Below are 22645 nucleotides of genomic sequence, written 5' to 3'. Positions count from 1 at the left end.
TAGTCTTGAATGGGAGTGGATACATTTGTTCCATCTTTTCTAACAATTTTGCATTTTAAATAGCGTATGTATTCGATTCCATTTAATTTATATTTTATAAATAAAACCACATTTTTGCTAGTATACATATACACTATGCCTTTGATCTATAGCAATTTACATACATACATATGTTATGTTTTTTTTCGCTTTCTCATGATTACCCCACAAAAACTGCAACCCTACACAACGTAGGTACAACATGATCTAGAGCTTTAAAGCAAGTGCCGTCGAATAAATTGCTTCGAAAAGAAACTTGGAACATTTACAAGACCGCATATCCATTGTCACAGTGACTGCAGAATAGAACAGTATAAACGAACGGGATTTGCGGATTCTTAGTTCAAAGAAAGGTGAAATTTTTCTGCTGTCAGGATGATAACAACTCCAATCTATCCAGGAAGGAGAGACCCCAAACAGCAGTATCTTACCGCGACTTATATAACAACGCGGAGGAAAAAAATTACATTCATTTTGGCAAATTGATACTTCCTATAAAGAATTAGGTTTCGCTCTTTGTTCACCGGCGGCAATAAACTTCCATGTGCAAGAATGATCGAATTTACCGAAAGAATCGACAGTCTAGGGAACAACATTTTCAAATAATTTGAAAAATACATTTCAAGATTCATTCTAGCTCGAAAACCGCATCAAAACTTTTCGAGATGTGCCATTTTTATTCACCTTCCTTATTTCTATGTACATACAACTTACGCACCCCATCAAATTGTGTTTGCTACATCATCATCATCTTCATCATCATGATCATTAGGTATGAAGTGCATCATAATTTTCCCTTTTCACCAAGACACCTGGAAAAGCATCTCTGTTCATCTCCCTTTCTTCACACTCGACATCAAAAGCATTCCTTTGAATCTTCAGCTGATGGTATCCTTCGCTGGAAATAAAGGGTTCAAAATGAACTCAGTGGTTGTTCAAAACCAAGAATTATGCTCTCTCACCCAAATCGAAAACTTTCTATTCAATTGAACTTTGTGTAGAAATAATTTTTAAGGCTCGGGAGCAAATCTTTCAAGAAATTTTGTGGAAGTTGTATAATTGTTTTCCTGGTTGAATCCGAGAATTAAATGAATTAAATTATGTTGATAAGTAAAGTAAAGTGTCCCAATCTACCAACTGCAGAAATGAGTTGAGTTGTTGCTTCATAGTTCTGATTGAATGAGTGAAGTGAATGAACGAGTTTTAATTTATCTCCCAAAATTAATTTCATTAACAAGGTCGAATGAGTTTTAACATCAACTAATCATCCTCTCTATTTTAGGTTAAGTCTGTGTTAAGTTAATGAAGGGGTTTGAGATAAGTAAGGCAAGTGGGTTTAATTGTGATATTAAAGACTACTGCATTCTGATAATAAGAGCTAGTAGATCAATTCTTATTTATAATTAAGTAGGTTTTATATTTGTATTATTGGCAAAATTGCGATTGAAATAAAGAGTTCTGGCCGAAGCAGATAAGACGAAGCATTAGGAAACAGAAAATATTTGCCGAATTTCTAAATGGGTCTCTCTACAATTCAATAGTTTATTAGGGGCTGTCATCGAGACGTTCGTTGTTCAATTGTGGTTACTTGTAAATACTTTCCTTTATTGCCAGCGTTGTACTTATTTATTTATTTATAACTAAATACGAGTCATTCATTCCACGCAGAGGAGAAAGCAGCAGCTTGAGTGATGAACACCACTTGATGCCGATCAACATCCCCACTTGGTTGCACAAAGTATAGAAACGGCAAAGCTTCCGTATTTGTAGCTTAGTTGAATGAGAGTGAAGTGTTATCGAAAGAAATCAACATTTCATTACGAAGGAATTATGACCATGTTGTTGTGTCTGATTCTGCCGGACTCGACTCCTCGATAAGTACACAACTTTGTCAGATAAATCCATCAAAATCTCAGGGGAACAATGCATCCAACGTCTTTGCCGATTTTCTTTTGTTTCTTTTCTCATCCTCTCTCTCTCTATTTCTCCCCTTTTGGTCTTCAGTTTCAACTTTGCGGGAGTCGTGTCCTTGTTTCTCGACCACTTATTGCTAAGCACATATATTGCTTTGCCAGACATTAAAGAAATTCATCGGGTATAAATAGAATGTGTTTTCCTGCAATTCAAGTTTCTCAATTTATGAAATACAAATACATCTGGAATGGGAAAAGTAGTAATTTTACACTTGAAGAATTATGTAAGACTACCTTTCACCACAAACATAAATACAGGTTTTCCTTATTGTCTAAATATGGGGGAAAGATGACTCGTGCGATTGTGTGAGTGGTTGGAGAAGAAGTATTGGAAATCTGTAGGATGGAGAACTTGGGAGCACAAGGAACGTAGAGGTAGACATGTTGTAAGTATATATAGAAGTAAATTGGGTGGAAGGTAATAACGTGTCTCATATTTCATCGCAGTTGCACTTATTGTTTCCAAACGATGATTTCAAAACTCTGCTTGTTCTCATCCTTCCCCTTTTAGTTTAGAAAACGCAACTGGGAATCCTCCAGCTCAAGTGAAAAGTGCACAAGGACTGTGTTTGCGATGTCTAATGTGTAACTATCGCCACCACATCACGCACACTTTTTATTTTATTCATCCCATTTTCAGACCTATAATTTTGCTTCATTTCCAAGTTGATCTTGAAATGGGTTCATGCAAGTGAAATCTATGTATTAATATGCGTGCAACCTTTACTGAATATTCACTCTTGCACATTTCTGCATTTTTCTTGGATTTTGGCCAATTGCATTTCCACCATGAAATCATCAGAACAACGGGCGTCTGAATATCCATATTCCCTCCGTGTTTGAAGATGCTCAATCGCTGTCACTTTCAAATCTTTTGGGAAATGAAATCACAAATCTCGCATTTATTAATTTCAACTGATTTTAAAATAGAGCTCTTCGCCGTCCTTCCCCTTTGAAAGGGGGAACAAGTAGTTACGACGCGGAAATCTAAATGAAGTCGAAGCATTCCTCTCTCACTCGCTCTCTTCAATCGCCGTGAATGCATGAAAAGATTCAATTGTGTTAATACACGTGGGAGATTCTAAAGCGACATTTTCGGCTTATAAATTGCCCACTACTCGAAATTCTCTTATTCTGTTTTTTCCTTGTCACTTTCTCTCTAGAATAATGGAATAATCTACCACGTATTAAAAGTAATTGGGAAAGCGCATATAGCCAGATGCGAAGGATAAAATAAATGTTTCTCATGATAATTCTTGGTTGGCGTCGTTGTCAAACTTGACAATGAAAACAAGTCTCAAAATCCAGTAACAAACCTAACGACGCAACAAAAAATACACGCAGGCTGCATTATACATATATTCCTACAAGCTTGATTGGGTTGCAGTATCAGTATTACGGCGAAACCTGCCCTATCAAGGAGATAAACCAAAGGTGTTGGATAGAGAAAGTGTGTCCTGAAGAAAGAAATGATCACAGCGAGAGTATGCAAATGTAGGGGGGACACTACCAACCAAACTTACCGTATACTTGGCTTGACACGTAGCTAAGTGAAAGTATGAGAGCGCAGCTCAGTATCCCAAGGGAAGCTGATTCACCAGCTCACCAGCGTGAAATTGCATGCCAAACGGTAACACTACGTTCTCTACCAAAGTCCACCAAATAGTTGTCTTTTATTCTATTTTGGTTCCATTTTGAGTCAAACCATGTTGTGCATCCGTCCTCTTCTTCCTGGCAATCGTGCCATACTTAACGTGATCGTCAGAATTGCATTCAAAAAACAAACAGCGCTTTATCAGTGTTGCACTCTGTAAAGCGCTAAAGCTTGCAGCGTGAATGATCTTTTTACTACGTTTACTTTTGTATTTGGATTTGTGAAAATGCACTTTTAGTTTTCCAATGTAAATTGCAATCAAGCAAGAGAGGCCAGGATAATGCTGCTCTTTCCCAAGGGGAGGACAGTGTGACGGTCAGTGTTAACGTTCTAACGTTGGCTACTGGCTGAGGAGAAGGAGAGGACGAGTAATGTGACTTCGTGTCAAGATATACTGTCGCAATGGGTTGTTAGTTAGCCGTGTCTAGGTTTTAGACAATATTGACTAGATTTGCGACTTGTGGTGCGAATGAATGCCCCATAATGTGACTCTTGTACCACAAAAGAAAGTGTACCCGATCCGAGGACGAATTTAATGCATTTGGTAATTTGCTTAGTGTAACATGGGTTCGCAAGCTAGGCCAGCGTACAATTACCATCTCATGACATTAAGTTCTTCCTTAACGCAAAGTCATCTCGTAAATCTGAAATAATCATGCCAGCATCTGAGATGACACACCTGAACCAAATTCTTTATAGGTCTGGGTGCATACGAAACTGGCTCGTAAAACAAGCTAGGGAAATTCCAGTTGCTTTTTAGGAGGGCAGTCTATGTATTTATATAACAGATTCCTCGCATCGTGGAGTTGGTGTTGGTTACGTTACTCCATTATGAACCTCGTTATTTAATTATTAATCCAATCCCGATGGAGCCACAAGTTATGATTTAAATGACAAATGTGTCATGAAATAGAGCATGTTTAGAAGGGGATGGGTTCGTTGTAAATTTCCACAGTGTAATATGATGCATGTCCCATGCATATTGTTCTGTGGTAACTTTACACCACCGTAATTGTAAGCTTTCACTTGGCTTCTGGTTACAAGTGCTAATTACGAATTAACAATGCAGTGTTCTTAATGACACGACATCAGACTCTTGATTATATTTGTACTTTATTTATGTAGCAATAAAACCTTTCTTCCGAGAACCCATCCTAAATTCCATCTGTTGAGTAAAGTAGAAAGTGATCACAAATCGAAGCTTTATCATTTCTCACAAATTTATTCTTTATTAGCAACTATATTTCATATTACTCCATAATCAAGATATCATTACGTTTACTGGTATCAAGAGGTCTTTTAACAAAATATAAAAATAAAAAAATATTAAATAATGATTTAAGTGCCAGAAACATTTGCTTATTTCAACACTGAAGAGATCCACGATTCGAAATACGAAACTTTCGCATAAATTCCAGGCTTATCTGGTCTTGCGCACCCAGTGCCCCAAGAAACAACCCCGCATAATATTTGCCTGTTTCTGACCTTGCACAATAGAGGACCGCCTTAACCACAAATAGATAATTAATACTTAAATTTGAAATCGGTCGCTAAAATTAATCATCAAGCGTCCATACCTGAGTCCGCCTGGCACGCGTCTTTGCCTTCTTCTCCTGCGCAAGTCATGGACTCCGTAATCCTGTCAGCACCATACGCAGTTTTACAATCCTCATCTGACACGAAAGGCACCTCAACTTTCATCAAAACATTTGCATAATTGCCCCCCTCGGCCAACCGACCCCATCCAACCACTACTTCTCTCGATGGTGGAATAAATCCGTTCGGAGCTAAGGAAATTGGTCTAACATTCGCGTTAAACACAAACGGAGGTGAAATTTTCACGAGTGCAATGTCACTTTCGTGAGTCAGTCTGAAGAAAATAACCAGAAAATTACAATTAAAATTTGGCTAGCCAATTAACCATAAATAAGGAGACAAACTGTCTTATTCAGTAAATAAATATGTACATATATGCTCACAGATCATAATCAGGATGAATGACAATTCTAGTCACGGTCCTATTTTGCTCGGTTCCTTCAAACTCATTGTTGATATGATCCCCAGCAACAACCGTGTAGACGGACTCGTCCCCAGTTAAACAATGTGCAGCAGAAACAATCCATTCTGAATTTATAATCGACCCTCCGCAGTGGTGACTTGCTTTTCGAATTCCAACCATGAACGGAAATTCCCCTTTCTCCGCTTCAACACCTCCAACTATTAGCGTGGACCAGTCGACCGGAACATTTTTTGATTGCACTGTTCAGTCCAAATTAACAAAGGAAGTTAGTGCGACTATTTTTAAATCATTTCAATTTTCAATCCATGTACGTACCGTTCCAATTTGGGGAAGAAATTAGTAGTAAAATTAAACTGCTGGTAAGTTGAGGTAGCATCATGTGACGTATATATCAATTTTATTCTTTTTAATTGACACTTTATACATATATCAAAAAATGTAGCTTTGTCAAATTAATGAGACATTTAGTTTCAATGTTGATATCTCTGAGAAGTTGAGTACAGGAACAGAAGTTGAAGCAGAAGTTGAGCATATCCGTCTCGATTACTCGCTTTTTATAGTGCGATGCCATTGTTTGTCACTGGTGTTGATAAGGTGCAAGCAAATTTTCAATTCCGCATAAAATTCCACAATCTCACTATGTTCAGAGTCAATATTTTGAGTCGCAAAAGTCATTAGTTTAGTGAGCGTACGAATCTATATGGGCTTCATTTGTACCTATATATTTTAAGTGGAATGAACTTGGTGCAGTTTAAATATATATGAGGAAAATTTGCAATAATCAAACGCAATAAGCTACACAACACGATTTCGTTAAATGTCAAGTTTGTACAACACATACGTTATTGTGATATGGAACATATCAGCGATGCATTCACTATTTGCAATCAAAATGTTATCACCTTTCATGATGCTCATCACTTTTATGAATGAAAGTGCAACAAAAGATCAATATTTTACTACGTACATACATTCGCATATAAGTTCCAATTTCTGGTATGGCGTATGACATACGCCGTACCTGGATCGGGATACAATCACTGAACTTGTTGTCAATACAATATTGACAACTGAATAAATCGGACCATCATCAGCTATATAAGTAATACTGCTGTGGGGTATTCAACCCTTCTAGCAGGTAGCACGGACAAGAGATTGATATTTCGAGTTGTTGACTTGATTAACAGTTTCCGCATAAACATTTTATTGCGCATATAATAAATGCACCGATACGAAACCAATATGCACAACGAATTTTTTGGTTGCGGATAAATATTTATTTCCGGCTTCTAAACCTTTTCTTTTGCATTATGTATTTTTACTTCACAAGAAAATTAACAAGTAATAAAACATGCAGGGAATAAATTTCCATTCACAAAAGGACAGAAATATATGTATGAATGGGTATATACAATATTGCCCAATAATGCATAAATGCCAACCTTTCTTTAACCAATTATTTAATGTCTACTATTTTTTATTATAAAAGTAAACAACTAAAGTAGAAACAACTAAATTAAAAACAACGAAAGTAGAATAACTCAACAACATGGATAACTCTGTTAAAATCGTATAAAAGTACCAAGTTTAACAGTCAGTCAAGCAGCTGGATAACAGAGCATATAAAAAGGTTGATTCTTTAAACAAATATTCAAAGTTGTAGATCCGGTGGCTTCTGAATTCAGATAAGTTGTATAAACACAGAAATAGTATCTATTATGTGGCTTCTGAGTGGAAACAGGAAGTGTCAATATTAAACGCTAACATCAAATGTTCTACTCCTGCTTTTTTTAAGGAAGACATTTGACAGGTGTTCATAAGTGATAATTCATCATCCAGTAAAGATTTGTACAAGTAATCAGTGTGTAGCAGTGATGGGCTGAGAGTTGTTATACTGCTTTTGACATGCCATCACTTATTTATTGGTAATAATCCAACACATGAGCAGAGTTGTTAGTGAACACGAATGAACCTCTGGTTTTTGACGTGTATTCATTCAGTGGTACCCAAACACATTTTGAAATTGCTGCTGTGGGTACTGCAGAAACCTCCGGACAACTTCTGACCACTCCTGAGGGAAATTCCTCTGAACGTGAGAAATGACACGTCTGATTTGTCCATGAAGCTTCTTTGAGCATCCCGGACATTGACCTATGATTTAAAGTATTACATGGCATTAAATATATTTAGGCTTAGAGTAATTTTTTAAGCTTTAATGATAAATATGCAGATATCCATTAAACCATGGTTTTTATGTACATACCTCGAACAATTTCGGGTGCCATGAGTCTCAATTGGCGTCCATGTCCGTCGCACGGCCCTCTGTCCAGAACGCAGTTGATGAGTTGACGCACAAATCCCTTGTCTTTTAGGGCTCTTTCAATTGCAAAATTTTGCAATGCATTCCTTTTAGTTCTGAACGAATTTTCAGCAGCCGTGGTACTCCAGAGTGAGATCATACCCAGCAGAACTAGGGTTGCGAGGACAGAGAAACTTTGATGCGTCTTCATCTTGGTTAACAATGGTTCACCGAAAACTAGCCTTGGACGCGATTAGTTTGTTTACTCGCGTAACAATTTGAGACAACCTTTTAGATGTGACACGTAACAATTTTCAGGAGGAAGTTGGATGAGATAATCTCAATCTCATAATCCACACAACTTGAATTGTAGGGTGAAACAATCAGCGACCACTATTCACGAATGAATCGCTTTGTGCTCTCCTTCAACAACGCTACAGATTTTTCTTTACTTGGCGGCTCGACACCTATATAAATAGAGGAAATAGAATGATTAGTTTGCAACCAATTTATATTCGAGGAAGGGATCATATACCGGATGCAAAGTGAGTAGAGAAAGTTAAATGTGCACAACTAACCAGTGACTAATTACTAGACAACTGCATAAGGTGGAAGGGAATGAGGATATCTTGGGGTACACTTTTGCCTGTTACACACGACATCGTCCATCCGTATCTACCATTCATGCCTTCAGTATACTACAGCGGCTATGACAATGAACATCGAGCAATGGATTGATGAAATTATAATTGGAATCTTTAATTAAATCCAATTATTAGACGGTGGCGTGAGCAGCGATGATCTCAATTTGTTGAAAAGCCCCGTGAGTGAGTGTGACACTGATCAAGGGCTATTTCCAATCTGTGTCAAACCGAATAATTCTGCCCACATCTTAATGAATAAAATGACATGAATAATAAAGCAGCAGAAGGAGGAACTCGCATGTAGTGCAGATGAGTTGTATTTAGGTATGCACGTTATCATCAGGGATTTCCCATACGTTCACTCACATAATGCATCCTTTTCATTCATGATGAGCGTAAAGCCCTGCAATTTTTAATCGAGCTGAATCGACGCGTTCAGTCGATAGAAATTGCGACAAAAATTTTCATGATGCAAATGCACATAAAGTTAGGGTATCCTACTCTTAATAAACACATATACATATAAATAGCATTCGTAAATCTTTCTAAATCCATTTCAGGTAGGATGCTCAAAGGATGACTGTCGGTTACAAAAAGTAAATTACCGGCGAACAATTTTAATTATAAACCGATTATTGGACACTTTAGAAGGAGACTGATTTTCTTGTGGGAATTGAATCTATAAATGCATCATATACGTACATATTTAAATTTTATGGGGGTACTCAAAGCCTGCACAGTGTAATGAAATGCAGAATGAGGAGGTCTTTGCCCTTATTGGATTCAATTCATGACATAAGTCTCGCACAGGAATACATAACATTAAAAGTTACGGCATGATGGGAAACAACTAAAAGTGAAACTGCACTGCAATATTATTCCACTGACCGTCAAAAATGTTGGGAGAAATCTAGCTCGACGAGTCACACTTGACAAACCACAACACACCAAGTCTGGCTGGCATAGTGAGACGATCGCATATTTTTTCATGATAGGAACTACATACTGAGAGTGTTTATGCGAGTATAAAATGTTTCATTTCAGTAGCCGTTGATTCACGGCAAGTATGCATACATGGTCTGTCAATATATGCAAATAATTCGCAAATGCATCATGAAACCAATTGAGTTGCAACGGCAGAAACTGTTCATAAGTATGTGCGACAGTGGTGAATATACAGCGAGAAAATCTGTGAATGGCAGTGGCGGCAGGGGGTCGGTCATCTTCTGCTTGTAGTAATGATGACCCTGATTTCTGAAGAATGCTCAACTCAAATTATGCTCCGCTTCCTTTTCATTACAATTCAAAAAGATGCAAACTACACATTAAAAGGAAGAGTAGCAACAAGAACAAGAGTGAAATTGTACTTTAAATTCACTTTTCCGTCAATTCGTTTGTACTTTAAGAAGGCAAATCTTTATGAAATTGTTCGAAAAGAGTTGAACTTGCCCAAATATTTCAAAATTCAAGAACGTATGTAATTGTGAATTAACTCAATTAATCATGAAATACATAAGTACTGTTATCATATTTAGAAAAATAGTAACTAAAAAATATGAACTCCACTCGATGGGTCAGTATCGATAAAGATTTCAGGAATATGGGTTTACAAATTATGTGGTAGAGGGGGGGGAAGTACTCAAATGGGAAGATAAAAATATGTGACAGAGAAAATGAGAAAATATGTACTCACGTCTGACTTGAGGTGAACCTTGTTATTTTGGAGGTGATGGTCAGGGACGTCAAAGTTGAAGGAAATGCAGCGTGTCAACGGAAATGAACAAGATTGGTTGAGCCCTCCGTCCACGGGGAACACATTCAGTCGACTGAGGAAGATATCGTCAATGCTTATTGGATGTGGGTCACTGTGCCAAAGGCATCCATCTCAACATAGAATAATAGCGTTTAGTCTTTTACAACAAACAGAATCTTTTTAACAATCATCATTGACACGGCAGTGAAATAGTCTCCTTTCATACTCGCACCGTCATCCTCAGTCTCATATCATCTCCTTATTACACTTCTGTATCATTGCATAGCATCAATAATAGAAATGGAGTCAGTCAGATGTGGGGCTAAATACTTATATTTGAAGGGGTTGCAGTACTGATAGAAGAACTTCCACCCAGAAAGAAGATGCACCATCATTTTCAACGGATTCAAATCACTCGTACATAAGTAAAGATATTTTACGAACGAAAAATATTTCATGCTCAGAAACACATTAAACAAACTCGAGATTTTTCTCACCTCCGGCCGGCTGCATAAATATAAAGATGCATAAAGTACTTTAGGATGCAGGCAAGCTCAAGTATGCAAATACTTACTTGCAACAAAGGCCACTAATTGATAGCGACAACAAATGTTGAATTGATTCATCAAAGAGAAAAGTCAGGATTATTGACACAAAAACTATGTATGCACATATATGGTCCACAAAAATGCATTACAACCGTGTGTATAAAACCAAGTACTACGTGTTTGGCTATACAAGTTATAATCTGCAATTCTCAGTTTCAATGGAATGCACTCTATCTAGAAAACATTTTAAAAAAACAGGTCGACGAGCTATTTTATTTTTTATTAAATGTAATTATGCAATTTTCCTTTCAATATAAATCACAGTGCTGGGATGCTCATTTATTAATATACAATGTGACATGTGAGAGTGAAAGAGTTGATTGAAAGCTGTTTAGCTGCTTTACCAGAACCGGTTAAAATGTCCCACAACAACTCGTAAAACTCACTTTCAACCAAGTTTTAAATCAATTTGATAATTACCCATGCCAATTGAACCAATTAATTACACTGAAATTTACTAAAGAATGGCGCTAGCTCCAAATTATGTCTTTAACGATTTTATTAAACTACAATGCAACAAAAAGAGAAAAGAACTAGATTACTAAAGTTAACATACAAAACATTAATATTCGTCGTGAGATAACAAACTTGTGACTTTTTAACTCGAAGGGTCTTGTTCTTCGACACTTTCGTATCGTACTGTCAGTAGACGGTAGAATCCGTCGTCGCATAATTTGTACCTACGAAATAAATACATATAACCAGCGTGTTAGTATTTTATTCAAGTTATGAAAGGCATCTTACATTATACAGGATGTTTACAGATTTTGTAGAAAAACAATTACATGTATTACTTTTGAACGCGTAATACAATTTGCACCAAATTTGGCACACACAATCTCGAAGGTCACGACCACACCTGCCCAAAGTTTCAAATTTCTATCTTCAAAGATGGCCCCCAAAAGTTACCCCAAAGTGGACGAACCGTAAAAGCGGTTTCCGAAGCTAATTTGGCCGCGAAAAGTGCCCAAACGATAATCCAAAAATTTGGAACCCATCTTATCGTGTCCCCCACATATAATTGTATCAATTTTTTAAGAAAACGACAGTAACTAGTTTCATCCGACAAACGTATGCGACGAAATGCATACCCCTCAAAACGATGAATTCTGCCACCCTGAAGAACATTGATCGCCACGATGGCAATCAGAATCCTGCAACCAAAAGACAGGTCACAATGCAATCCCAGGTGTCTCCTGGACACGTTAATCATATTTTATAGCACAATTTTAAAAAAGCCTTGCAGAGGAAGGCGAAAGTCCGCGCACTTAAATTTACCCATATGGTAAACAAAAAAACTAACAGCCGGAGGCTGTTTGAAGGTCATGTTGGGAATAAAAATTCCGAATTTGTCGTCACATTGGACGGGACACTCTGCTGCCTTCAAAACTTCAACAGGACAAAAATAATTTGCTGCAAAACCGACCGAAAGCAGATTTCAAAGCATGGGTCTGAAAAGAAGGAAAAGTTGTCTGACTGATTCCTGGTGGCAGGTGCAATGACGGACCGTGGAGTGCGAACATTGATACCTGTTGGGTCTAATGCAAAAATAAACTTGAAGTACTTTATGGACAGTGTTTTACATAAGTTGTTGAAGGTCAAAATTGCAAAGAAGCAATTTGGGGAGCCTGACAAGGTTTGCATCCATCACGACGCGACATTTTCATATACGACCGTATTTACCCAACCGGACGCCCAAGATTTAAAGGCAAACCCCGGAATCACCTCGATATCTTTTTCCGTGGTACACTTTAAGTAACCTGACACCAGTCCGATGGAATTTTTTGGGTTTGGATGCTTAGAACAAAGCTTTTTCAATGGAAGAGATAAAAAATGTCTGTTGTTTGGAAACCCCTTTCACCGATTCCTCCACTTTGATGTCACTTTTTGCGCTCATTTTTGAAGATAGAAATTTGAAACTTGGTACATGTGTGACCGTGATCTTGGGGATTGCGTGTTAGAAATTTGGCGCCAAAACTTATAAAGGGTTCGCAGTTTACCCATAAAATTGTCTTTCCACAAAATCTGTAAACACCCTCTGTAATCAAGAACATACCTAAACCGTGAATGTCCAGCTGGCCATTGTAATTTATGAATCGAAGTAAGATGTTTGGTCAAATAATACCCTTTCAAAAACATCTTTTCGCACACATGACAGGCGTATTTTGATTTGCCATCACCATGTTGTTTCAACCAGTGCGTCTTTAAGCTAGACATTGATTTACAATTGAAATTGCACCCCTCTTCGTCACATTCATAGGACAGACCTCCATGGATTTTTGTGTGCCGATTTAAATCGTTGTATGATTTACAGCTGGAGTAAGAAATAAGAGCATATAGTTCATGAAATTAGAACTTGAAACATTACAACAGATACATGGTCAACTTACGTATAAGCACAATGTTGACAAGCATATGGTTTCTCGTCCGAGTGTTTGTATCGCATATGTAAATTTAAAGCGGATGGCGACGAGCAGGACATTTCACATTTAAGGCACTTGTACGTGTTAACGTGAGACCGGATGTGATCTCGCAATAGACGCGCCGTAGAGAAGAATTTCATACAGACATCGCAAGCAAAGCCTTCTTCTTCTAAAATGTATGGAGCGATAAAATAACAATTAAATACAAATTCGGGCCACAGTGTACAAGAAAAATAAATTATAATAATATTAATCTGATGGTACCCATATTAAGTTGTTGCCGCTGACAGTGGTCAAAAAATCTGGTTCGATTAGCAAAAAGTCCTCCACACGTTGGACACGCCAGCAATTTTTCCTGAGTATGACTTCTCATGTGGTCCCGTAATTTCACAGCATTTGGAAATGAACAGGCACAACCTAATCAGAACAACGTCAAACAATTATGTAATTAATTAGACGCGAGTTTAAATATTTTTTTATGGATTTTCATATTTATAGCTAAAGAAATACAAACTAAATATTTTTACCTCGCCAGACGCACTTTATTCCTCCATGAACGGTTTTCCCACGAGGTGTGCTATCAATATGATCACCAATATGATTGTAGTACAATTGAATATTTGTAAATATCTGGCAACAGCTTCCCCACACGCAGGTTAAATCTGCTGACAAATCTGGTAAAATGTTTCTATTGCTTGAATCTGCTGCACATTGCTACAATTAAAATCATAATTATGGAATTAATAATTAAACACATAATCATAAATAAATTCTTGCAGTTTACATACGTTCAGATTGCTTCTTGTTGACGTATTTAGCCCAATACATTTCAGCTTTGTATGATAAGCATGAAGAAAAAGATGCCGTTGTAGATCTTCAGTCTTGTCGGTTGTCCAGGGACAGTGTCTCCAATTACAACCGAATATCACTACGATATTAAACCGGAAGGTTAGGCAGTTGTCAATATTAATGGCAAAGCTAAATGCAAATCAATCCCCAAAGTATCTACCTGTCATGGTAGCAAAATCTTCCCTCAGCACGACTTCAACTGAAGGAACGTGGGCTCCAACATGGTCCATAAACACATCCATGACTTGAGTAGTAAATGTGCAATCCTGCCACTCACATTGTAAAGTTAAGGGTTCATCTCGAAATTTTTTAGGCTTTAACATTTGCACTCTTTTTGGCATCAATGGGTTTGTTGGTCCAGCAACAACTAACCCTGAAAATGCACAAATGATGTTTCAATTCAAAACTTTCACACGGATTGAACCACGTTTTTTCCACGTGTAGTAGAACTAAGTAGGAATTACCTGGCCTACTCTCTAATAATCTCCTTGACTCCACTGCTGTCGTCTCTCTGCTTTCCGTTTCAATCTGACTACCTCCCAGGACATAGGCTTCATCTTCGTCACTCTTGCTAGAATCCATTACGAGGACATTTCCGCTAGCCCCCACGAAGCAGGCCTGCCTTTCTCCTCCCTCCCTTTGCTCCAATTTTACTTGCTTTACCGTGGTAGCGGACACCCCTTCCAAATTGTCCATCTCAGAATTTCTCCTTTTAGCCATCTCCACATACGATCTACACGACAATTTCAAATTTTATTATTTGTTTCAACTTGACGTCAACGCATTCTTTTGTCAAACGAGTTCTACAGCATTTGTAAATCGAGATTTATCAAACGGAACAATCATCTTCACAAAAATTAAATCAAGTCAAGTTTACGGGATTACAGGTCGGATATAATTAGCGATAATACTTACCAAAGTAATAAATAATTAATTTAAAGAACGACGAGAGTAGAAAATAAGCTGGCTGGCTGATGTTGTTTGGTGGCCCATCTGACTGTGTGAATCCCGCTCATATTCCTCCGAGGAATTTCCGTCAACAAAGAGACCATGACAAAGAAAGAGACGCTCTTTCAAAAAGTGGGCAATTTGGTGGGGGTGTGATTCATCATTTTATATTTTTCAAAATTACACATTTTCCACATAATGCTATTGTCAACTTATGAATACAAAATATGACTAAATAAAGTAAATTTAGCGAATAATTTGACGGACATGAATATTTTACTGGATGCACAATATGCAAATATGCTTTTTAGCTGATACATAGGCGGTACAAAATGAGCCAAAAGTGCAAGTCTTTTTCGCATCGATTTCACCAAATTGCACATAAAAAATTACAAATTCAGTTTTGGGTGGGGGGATTAATATAGCATAGCTGTTTTTGAATTATATTCAACCACACCCCCTTCAAAAATTGGGGAAGAAAATTGGGAAAAATGAGAAGGTCAATGTACACTCGGTACAGAAAGAAGTAGATACCAACTTGCATTTGACATTTGACTTCCCTCATGAATATGAACATTTTGATGCATCAAGACTTTCAAAATTCGAAAATTGGCGGTTTTTCGACCTACATATAAATCGTTAAAAAAGTGACCTTAGCGGTCATTTCGCGGCTGACAACCTGATGCCAGATTTTTCTTCGTCAGAAGTGCCACATTTTCCGCTTTTGTTGTCCGCTGCGAAATGACCGCTACCATGACTTTTTTGGGGTCAAAGTTTCTGAGGGAGGGGCTTATACGGCAGGAGCCGTAACAATGTATAGGTATTTATGATATACATAAAGGTAATTACATAGAAGCTATTAAAACAGCCTCAAATCGCCCCAAATTTAAAACTTAAGCTTTTCTGAATTTATAATGATGATATGCATTCGAAAATTAACGCTATGAGGCTTATCAACGAAGTTATCAATTTTTCAGATAAGCAAATTTAGTTTATCCAAATCGCCCCAAACTTAAAACTTAAGCTTTTCTGAATTTATAATGATGATATGCATTCGAAAATTAACGCTATCGGGCTTATCACTGCGCTTATCAGTTTTTAAGATAAGCAAATTTAGTTTGTCCAAATCTCCCCAAATTTAAAACTTAAGCTTATCTGAATATATAATGGTAGTATCCACTCGAAAATAAACGCTATCGGGCTTATCACTGCGCTTATCAGTTTTTAAGATAAGCAAATTCAGTTTGTCCAATTCGCCCCAAATTTAAAACTTAAGCTCAACGATTTATCAACTGAACCAACTCGTGTAAGAGATGAAAAGCATCTCAACACGAGTTGGTTCATAATCCCGGTAAACAATTTGAAGAGAGTGAGAAGTGAGACGGACCACCATACGGCACTGGCAACGACAGTCAGCGGTGGTGGTGGATACCCACCAGAATCCGAGTCTCACTCTGCCTTTCGCTAAATAATGGAAACTGCGTTTGTGAAACGGTTGGGCTGGTTCAGCTCAGGCATTGCATATTTAGACGTTTGATATTGATTGAGCAAGGATAGAGTCGTTTAGGGGACTTGGCATGAATAAATGAGCGAGTTTCCCATATGTCATCACGATGTGGCCTGGGCCTGACTAAAGTTCTGTTATTGAATAAACACTCGGACTTCCTTTCTCCATCATCGGATGATGCGATGCTATATAGATTTTGTGTAGAAAAACCTACTTGTTCCGCACATTGTTAGAGCTTATATAATTATGCAGCAGTTTTAATACTTTAAACTGGTCAGTTTGGTCACCAAGACGCTTCCACTCTTGATGGTGCAAATATTCAAGCCAACGTTATCCCGATTTAGCATAGGATAGATTTCCATGTATTGTTTAGTTTACCATGCAAGTATTTCGATACTATTTCGGTCATACTAGTCGTGGTTATGCAAATAAAGAGAAATTTTGTTGACTTAGGGGATATTTTCTTATGCATGCAGTTCATTTGGTGTGATCAAGTGATATCCTTCTTACCAGGAAACTCTTTGTTTTGGGGGATTGTACCGATGCCAAATCTTTTTCCCTTTGGCCTGGTTCTGGTTTCGTCTAGTTTCTGGTAAGTGTTGTGGTGCATATGTGCAAATGTGTGTATCGACTAACTGACCTTCCAGTGTTGGTGGGTATTATGCATATGCATGTGTTCGTATGTATCTAGATATGCACGATATCTATGTTCTCTTAACTCTTAGATCTCGAAAAATACATCCTCCTCCTCCCACGCCGGACTCGAAAGATTTTCATGCAACTACAGTTTGCTACACATACAAACAACGCGAGCAAGTAAATACGGCTAAAGCTTGTCACTGGTTGCTGTCAATGCCAGTGTTGTTTTGGTCACGTTTCAAGTAGCATCATTTCAGTAAAACGTCAACTGAGACAATTGATTTGGAGGAATGGAATTTTCCACTTCGCCAGTCATTAGTTGTGAAGATGGTGTTTCAGAAATTAACTCAACTACGGGAATGGATGACATAATTAAATGGTGGGATTCGTTGTCCGTGCTGCTGAAAAGTTGTTTTACAACGACTCGAGTGGACTTGGAAGTGCCCAAACAAGACTCGGAAAGTATTATAATGTGGACCGTGTCCTCTACTGCAGATATTCTTGCCAGTGGTGGTAGGAATTTGTTATTCTTAATTCTTATGTAACCTCAAGAATTTCTCAATTTACATGCATTTGAGGATTTCATGGCATTTTGCTCTTGGTATTTTCTAAAAGATGGTAAATGTCGGGACCAAGTGATGCGATACGTGGCTGACGATTTATTAGGACTTCAAATACTCTTGCAAAACATGGAGGTAATACATATGAATAAGCATATATATTTTTATAATAATATGTGCATACATATTTATTCTTGGTAATTAACACTGTTCCAGCTATAATATGTACATACATATATATTTTACACATATTTTTCAGGAAGGTAATAATATCGGGACTAAAAAACGAGAATCCATTAGTAAAGTCTTAAGAGAATTAGTTAATCCGAAACATGGTAAGATGGATTTACTCATCTTTAATGTCCTCATGATTTATAATAATGCACACGTATTTATATACGTATCAGTGATAAATAAATAAACTTTTGACTAGGTAAACTAAGAGCGACCATCATAAATCAAGGAATTGAATTGAATTATCTTCCCAAGAGCATCAAAATCTTGAAAGATTTACTTCGCCATAGTTCAAACTGCAAAATTCCAGAAGAAATGGAAATCGTAGAATCAACAATCGTCAATTTTCTGTGGTTCCTTTCTGCTATTGCTACAAACGGTATATTCTCTTTTGAAACATCAACATGTATGTATGCACATATGCACCATCATCATTATGATTTATGATAGTTTTTGTGTATGTTTGCCTACTAGGTGCCATGAAAAGATTTGAGTCATTTAATTTATAAATTAATGGTTTACGCAATTGTAAAGACGATTTAAAACCTGATAACGTATTTTTTTCATGGTTTAGACTCCAGTTTCGCTCGACATGTTCGAGACATGTTGAAGGTCAAGTTTTTTCATAGCGAGGTCTACAAGAAGATTTTCTTTGCCAAATCGGCATCTCACTATCCGCTTTTAAAAATTCTACGCCAACTCTCAAAAAATGGTAAGATTTTGTCCCAGTCAATCGCCGTCTTAACTTAGCGACCTTTGAATGTCTAAATAAATTAAAGAGTTTATTCTTATGTAATCGTCAGATGATACCGCATCAATACTGGGCAAGGAAGGTGTGATGACCACGATAAGAAAATCATTTTCGTTGGTAGGAACTACTCCTGGTGGGAAATTGTTGATAATTATGGACATTCTTTCTCAATTGACCAAGAAAAGTATGCAAGTATGATCTTTAAAATATACTACACAAATCCAACTAAATATTTACTTTTTTCATATTTCCTAATCAGAAACGAATTCCACACGATTCCAAAAAGCGGGACTATTGGTCAAAGTAATGCAAGTTTTTTCCAACTGGGAATTATGGAGAGGTCAAGGACTTTTAAGACTGAGCAAGTTTCTGATTTCCACTTATAATCACGTCGCACGAACACCCTCGGGGAGAAAAGCTATAATTAAATGTGATGCAATTTTACAAATTCGCAAGTTTTGTGATGCCTGTCCGTCCGAACGAAGTTTTGATGAGGTTTTGATGCGGATTTCGGGACTTGTTGCAACTTGCTATCACAAAGACATTCTTCCCTTGGATAAGGTTGAGAGTCCCATTGTTTTTCAAGTACCCGACGCAGTTATGAAGGTTCAAGATTGTGGAAGCAGTAGTGATGACGAAGGGAGTGATGATGGCGATGAAGATGATGACAAATCCGACGACAATGGGTCTGACGACGATGTTGCAAGTTCAGATGACTCAGGAGACAAGGATAAAAATAACGATAATCAAAGCAGCGACGATGATATGGAACCTCTAAAAGTACGAAGCAAATTGAAGCTCTCCACGAGAAGATCCTCCACTGGAGATCATCAGCAATCACTGCCGTCAAACATGCAAAGACAATCAATATCATCCCAGGATAGCAAACTTGACAGTTATAAGAAATTTTTTACTGAATTCGAAGTGACGAAAAATGGGTTATTTCACCGAAAGGTCACTGAAACAAAGAGCACTCCAATGGCAATGTCTTTAGCGTCGTTGGTTGATGAAAATTTGAATGAAACTTCAAAACCCAAAGGAATCCCAAGGAGTGAACACAAATACTCTTGGATTACTGACAATAAAGACTGCGAATATGTTTACTGGACATCAATCACAGAACTTCGACGACAATATTCCATTGTGGCCAACTCTATCAATCACGTGGCTCCATTTGTCAAAATCCCTTACCCAGATTTTGCTTTCGCGTATAGTCAAAAATCAGTAGAGAACATGCTCCCCACTACAGATCGTGCATTGCTCAGGTTCGTGATTTCATGTACCAGCATATTTTCTGCATGGAAATGTATTATAGAAACGTATGTAAATGAATGTTTCAAACGCAGAAGTAAAATAATATCATACATTTCTCGGACCGTTGGAGGAGAATCTTTCAAGCCCAAAGTGATTTACTCATTGGATAGTCTTCTCACTAATACGGAAGAAAATTCGTCAGCGAAACAAAAACCTCTTCGAAACAGAGATGAAAAAGAAATTGGCAACTATAACAAAAGACTCGGTTTAGAATTTGAATCCAGGTTTGAAAGTGGAAATTTAAGGAAAGCGATCCAGGTAATTTTTGAAAGGTTCCATATTTCATACATAGATTAATTTTCCAAATTAGAAATTTTTTGGGCGACTAAAAATTTTCAGGTCGGAGAGCGTGACTACGATCTACTGATTACGTCTGACGTAAATTCCCGTCATCACAATCAGTGGTTCTACTTCCAAGTGAGCAACACCGTCAATGACAAGATGTACACATTCAACATAATAAATTGCACAAAGACCAACTCACTTTTCAACTACGGCAAGTCTTTTTTTGATAACATCACTAATTGGAATTAGACCAGCAAAAAACCACATATGCAATCCATTAATCTTGTAAATATGCATACGTTTCCGTATTTACACAACGCAGGAATGCAGCCTCTTTATTATTCCGTTACGGATGCTACAAAGGGAAAAGCAGGCTGGCAAAGATCCGGCCACTCAATCTGCTACTACAAAAACGGTTACAAATGTGCGACATCTAAAAAAAGAAATTGCAGTAAAGTGTATCACACGCTCTCCTTCAGCTTAAGCTTTGCTCATAAAGGTATGACATGACATTTTTTAAAAAGTTTATGAAAATTATTTATTGCTGGCAACTTTATTACATAATATAAAAATATTTATTTTTAATTTTGACAAGGTGACATTGTTTATATCGCTTATCATTTGCCCTACCCATACACTCGTCTCATGGTACATATTCTTAAATGTCTAACGGTTTGTGCCATGCATTAAAGCATTCTTCACAAGTTTTTTTATACAGGTTGAGCTCAATGCCATGCTAAAAGCTTCTGAATCGAGGGACGATATTATTGTCAAATATGACACGTTGTGTCAATCGCTAAACAAGAATGAAGTTCCATTATTAACAATAACTTCTCAGCTTGATGAAAGATCTGTCAATGTGAGGATTCAACTGCTCCATAAAAAACAACTTGGTGAATTTTTGTAGTTTACATGTATTTGACTTTCAGACCCGTGAAATCATTTTCTTGACTTCCCGAGTACACCCTGGCGAATCTAACGCAAATTGGGTGATGAAAGGAATTTTGGAGTTTCTTCTATTTGGCAAGACGTCTCATGTACAAGCTCTATTAAAGAAATATGTTTTTAAAATCGTACCGATGCTTAACGTGGAAGGAGTGATTAATGGATGGTGGGAAATATATTTATTCGCTGAAAATTTGTTTCGAAAATTTGTTTCTAACAAAATGTATGATTACTAATAATTAAAAACAATTTGTAGCCATCGGTGTGGATTGACCTCTGAAGATCTGAATCGATGCTGGAAAATGCCTTCAGAAATTCTACACCCAACAATTTTTCATACAAAAGTGCTTATTTTAATGTCGAGATATTCTATTTTGCACATGTTTTCATATTGTATTAAGCTGAATTGTTGCAGATGCTGATTGAGTATTGCTGCAAAATTTTGAACCTGACTCCAGCCTTATACTGTAAGTTAAACATTAATATCTCATTAACAAACAATAAAGATTTATTAAAATCACCCTAAATGATTTGACTTTAAAAGTGCATGCTTTGTCTTATAGGTGATTTGCATGGTCATTCCAGAAGAAAAAACTGCTTCTTTTATGGTTGCTCTTTTTCAAAGTCTTGGCAGAATAAAGATAAGTTGGAGTTGGATGACAGCAAATGTTTATTGGTAAAAACATGCATTCATGTATTTGAATATCGTCATTATTATATGTTGAAATATGCTCTTGCTTTTCTTCGTGTCTGAAGTCTTTGCCAGAAAGTATGGATCGTATATCCTCAGCATTTTGCTTAAGCTATTGCAACTATGACGTGAGAAAAAGTCGTGAAACGACGGCAAGGTTTGTCGAATTAATTTATTACAATTTTTAAACTTTTATATTATATTTATAAAAAAAACGATTCTAGAGTTGCGGTTTGGAGAGATTACCGAATACCACGCTCTTACACTTTAGAATGCTCATATTGCGGATTCGATCGAGGACAATTTAAGGTGATATTTTCCTCGTATTATTAGTTTCAAATTATTTTGACTGGGTTTTCTTTATGTCACAGGGAATAGCATTTGGGACCAATCATTTATTAGAAATAGGCAAAGATTTGTGCAAGTCATGTCTAGAATTATAAACAATAAAAAATAAAGATGACCATTTGTGCTTGCATAAGCCCATCATTGTTTCATCATTTAAATAG

General features: G+C 37.1%; 4 protein-coding genes and 1 long non-coding RNA gene across 6 annotated transcripts; 1 reads left to right on the top strand and 4 right to left on the bottom strand.

Annotated features, from left to right (window-relative positions):
* Positions 1-4868: 4868 nt before the first annotated feature.
* On the bottom strand, positions 4869-6223 carry LOC110842407 (trypsin-1). Its single transcript, XM_022088147.2, has 4 exons — positions 6002-6223; positions 5646-5925; positions 5244-5536; positions 4869-5171 (listed from the first exon to the last, which is right to left on the bottom strand). The coding sequence occupies exons 1-4, from the start codon at positions 6063-6065 to the stop codon at positions 5026-5028; spliced, it is 783 nt and encodes a 260-aa protein (XP_021943839.1). The 5' UTR covers positions 6066-6223; the 3' UTR covers positions 4869-5025.
* Positions 6224-7682: 1459 nt separating this feature from the next.
* On the bottom strand, positions 7683-8196 carry LOC110842807 (ejaculatory bulb-specific protein 3). Its single transcript, XM_022088631.1, has 2 exons — positions 7950-8196; positions 7683-7837 (listed from the first exon to the last, which is right to left on the bottom strand). Exons 1-2 carry the CDS (start codon positions 8194-8196, stop codon positions 7683-7685), a joined length of 402 nt encoding a protein of 133 aa, XP_021944323.1.
* A 4-nt stretch (positions 8197-8200) lies between these two features.
* Positions 8201-11024, bottom strand: LOC118436183. Its single transcript, XR_004835279.1, has 2 exons — positions 10323-11024; positions 8201-8452 (listed from the first exon to the last, which is right to left on the bottom strand). It is a non-coding gene; the product is annotated as an uncharacterized LOC118436183 (long non-coding RNA).
* Positions 11025-11465: 441 nt separating this feature from the next.
* LOC110858788 (histone H4 transcription factor) lies at positions 11466-15425 on the bottom strand. Its single transcript, XM_022107675.2, has 9 exons — positions 15178-15425; positions 14727-14995; positions 14423-14635; positions 14202-14341; positions 13941-14127; positions 13678-13830; positions 13381-13582; positions 13047-13304; positions 11466-11670 (listed from the first exon to the last, which is right to left on the bottom strand). The coding sequence occupies exons 2-9, from the start codon at positions 14980-14982 to the stop codon at positions 11589-11591; spliced, it is 1491 nt and encodes a 496-aa protein (XP_021963367.1). The 5' UTR covers positions 14983-14995; positions 15178-15425; the 3' UTR covers positions 11466-11588.
* A 1663-nt stretch (positions 15426-17088) lies between these two features.
* LOC110842803 (cytosolic carboxypeptidase 1) lies at positions 17089-22614 on the top strand. 2 transcript variants are annotated; one of them, XM_035846941.1, is made up of 20 exons: positions 17089-17309; positions 17443-17869; positions 17972-18051; positions 18176-18251; positions 18350-18529; positions 18725-18862; positions 18954-19085; positions 19161-20166; positions 20248-20473; positions 20555-20711; positions 20823-20999; positions 21096-21148; positions 21219-21359; positions 21430-21611; positions 21702-21789; positions 21861-21912; positions 22009-22121; positions 22202-22293; positions 22361-22445; positions 22508-22614. In XM_035846941.1, the coding sequence occupies exons 2-20, from the start codon at positions 17647-17649 to the stop codon at positions 22577-22579; spliced, it is 3273 nt and encodes a 1090-aa protein (XP_035702834.1). In that variant the 5' UTR covers positions 17089-17309; positions 17443-17646; the 3' UTR covers positions 22580-22614. The 2 variants fall into 2 exon arrangements, with proteins under 2 accessions (XP_035702834.1, XP_035702835.1); XM_035846942.1 differs by lacking the exon at positions 17089-17309 and having other exon boundaries at positions 17771-17897.
* The last annotated feature ends 31 nt before the right edge of the window (positions 22615-22645 follow it).

This window comes from Folsomia candida, unplaced genomic scaffold, assembly GCF_002217175.1.
Source record: "Folsomia candida strain VU population unplaced genomic scaffold, ASM221717v1 Fcan01_Sc001, whole genome shotgun sequence".
NCBI lineage: Eukaryota > Metazoa > Arthropoda > Collembola > Entomobryomorpha > Isotomidae > Folsomia > Folsomia candida.
Note: the sequence above shows the minus strand (reverse complement) of the source record. Positions and strands in the feature narration are given on the sequence as shown.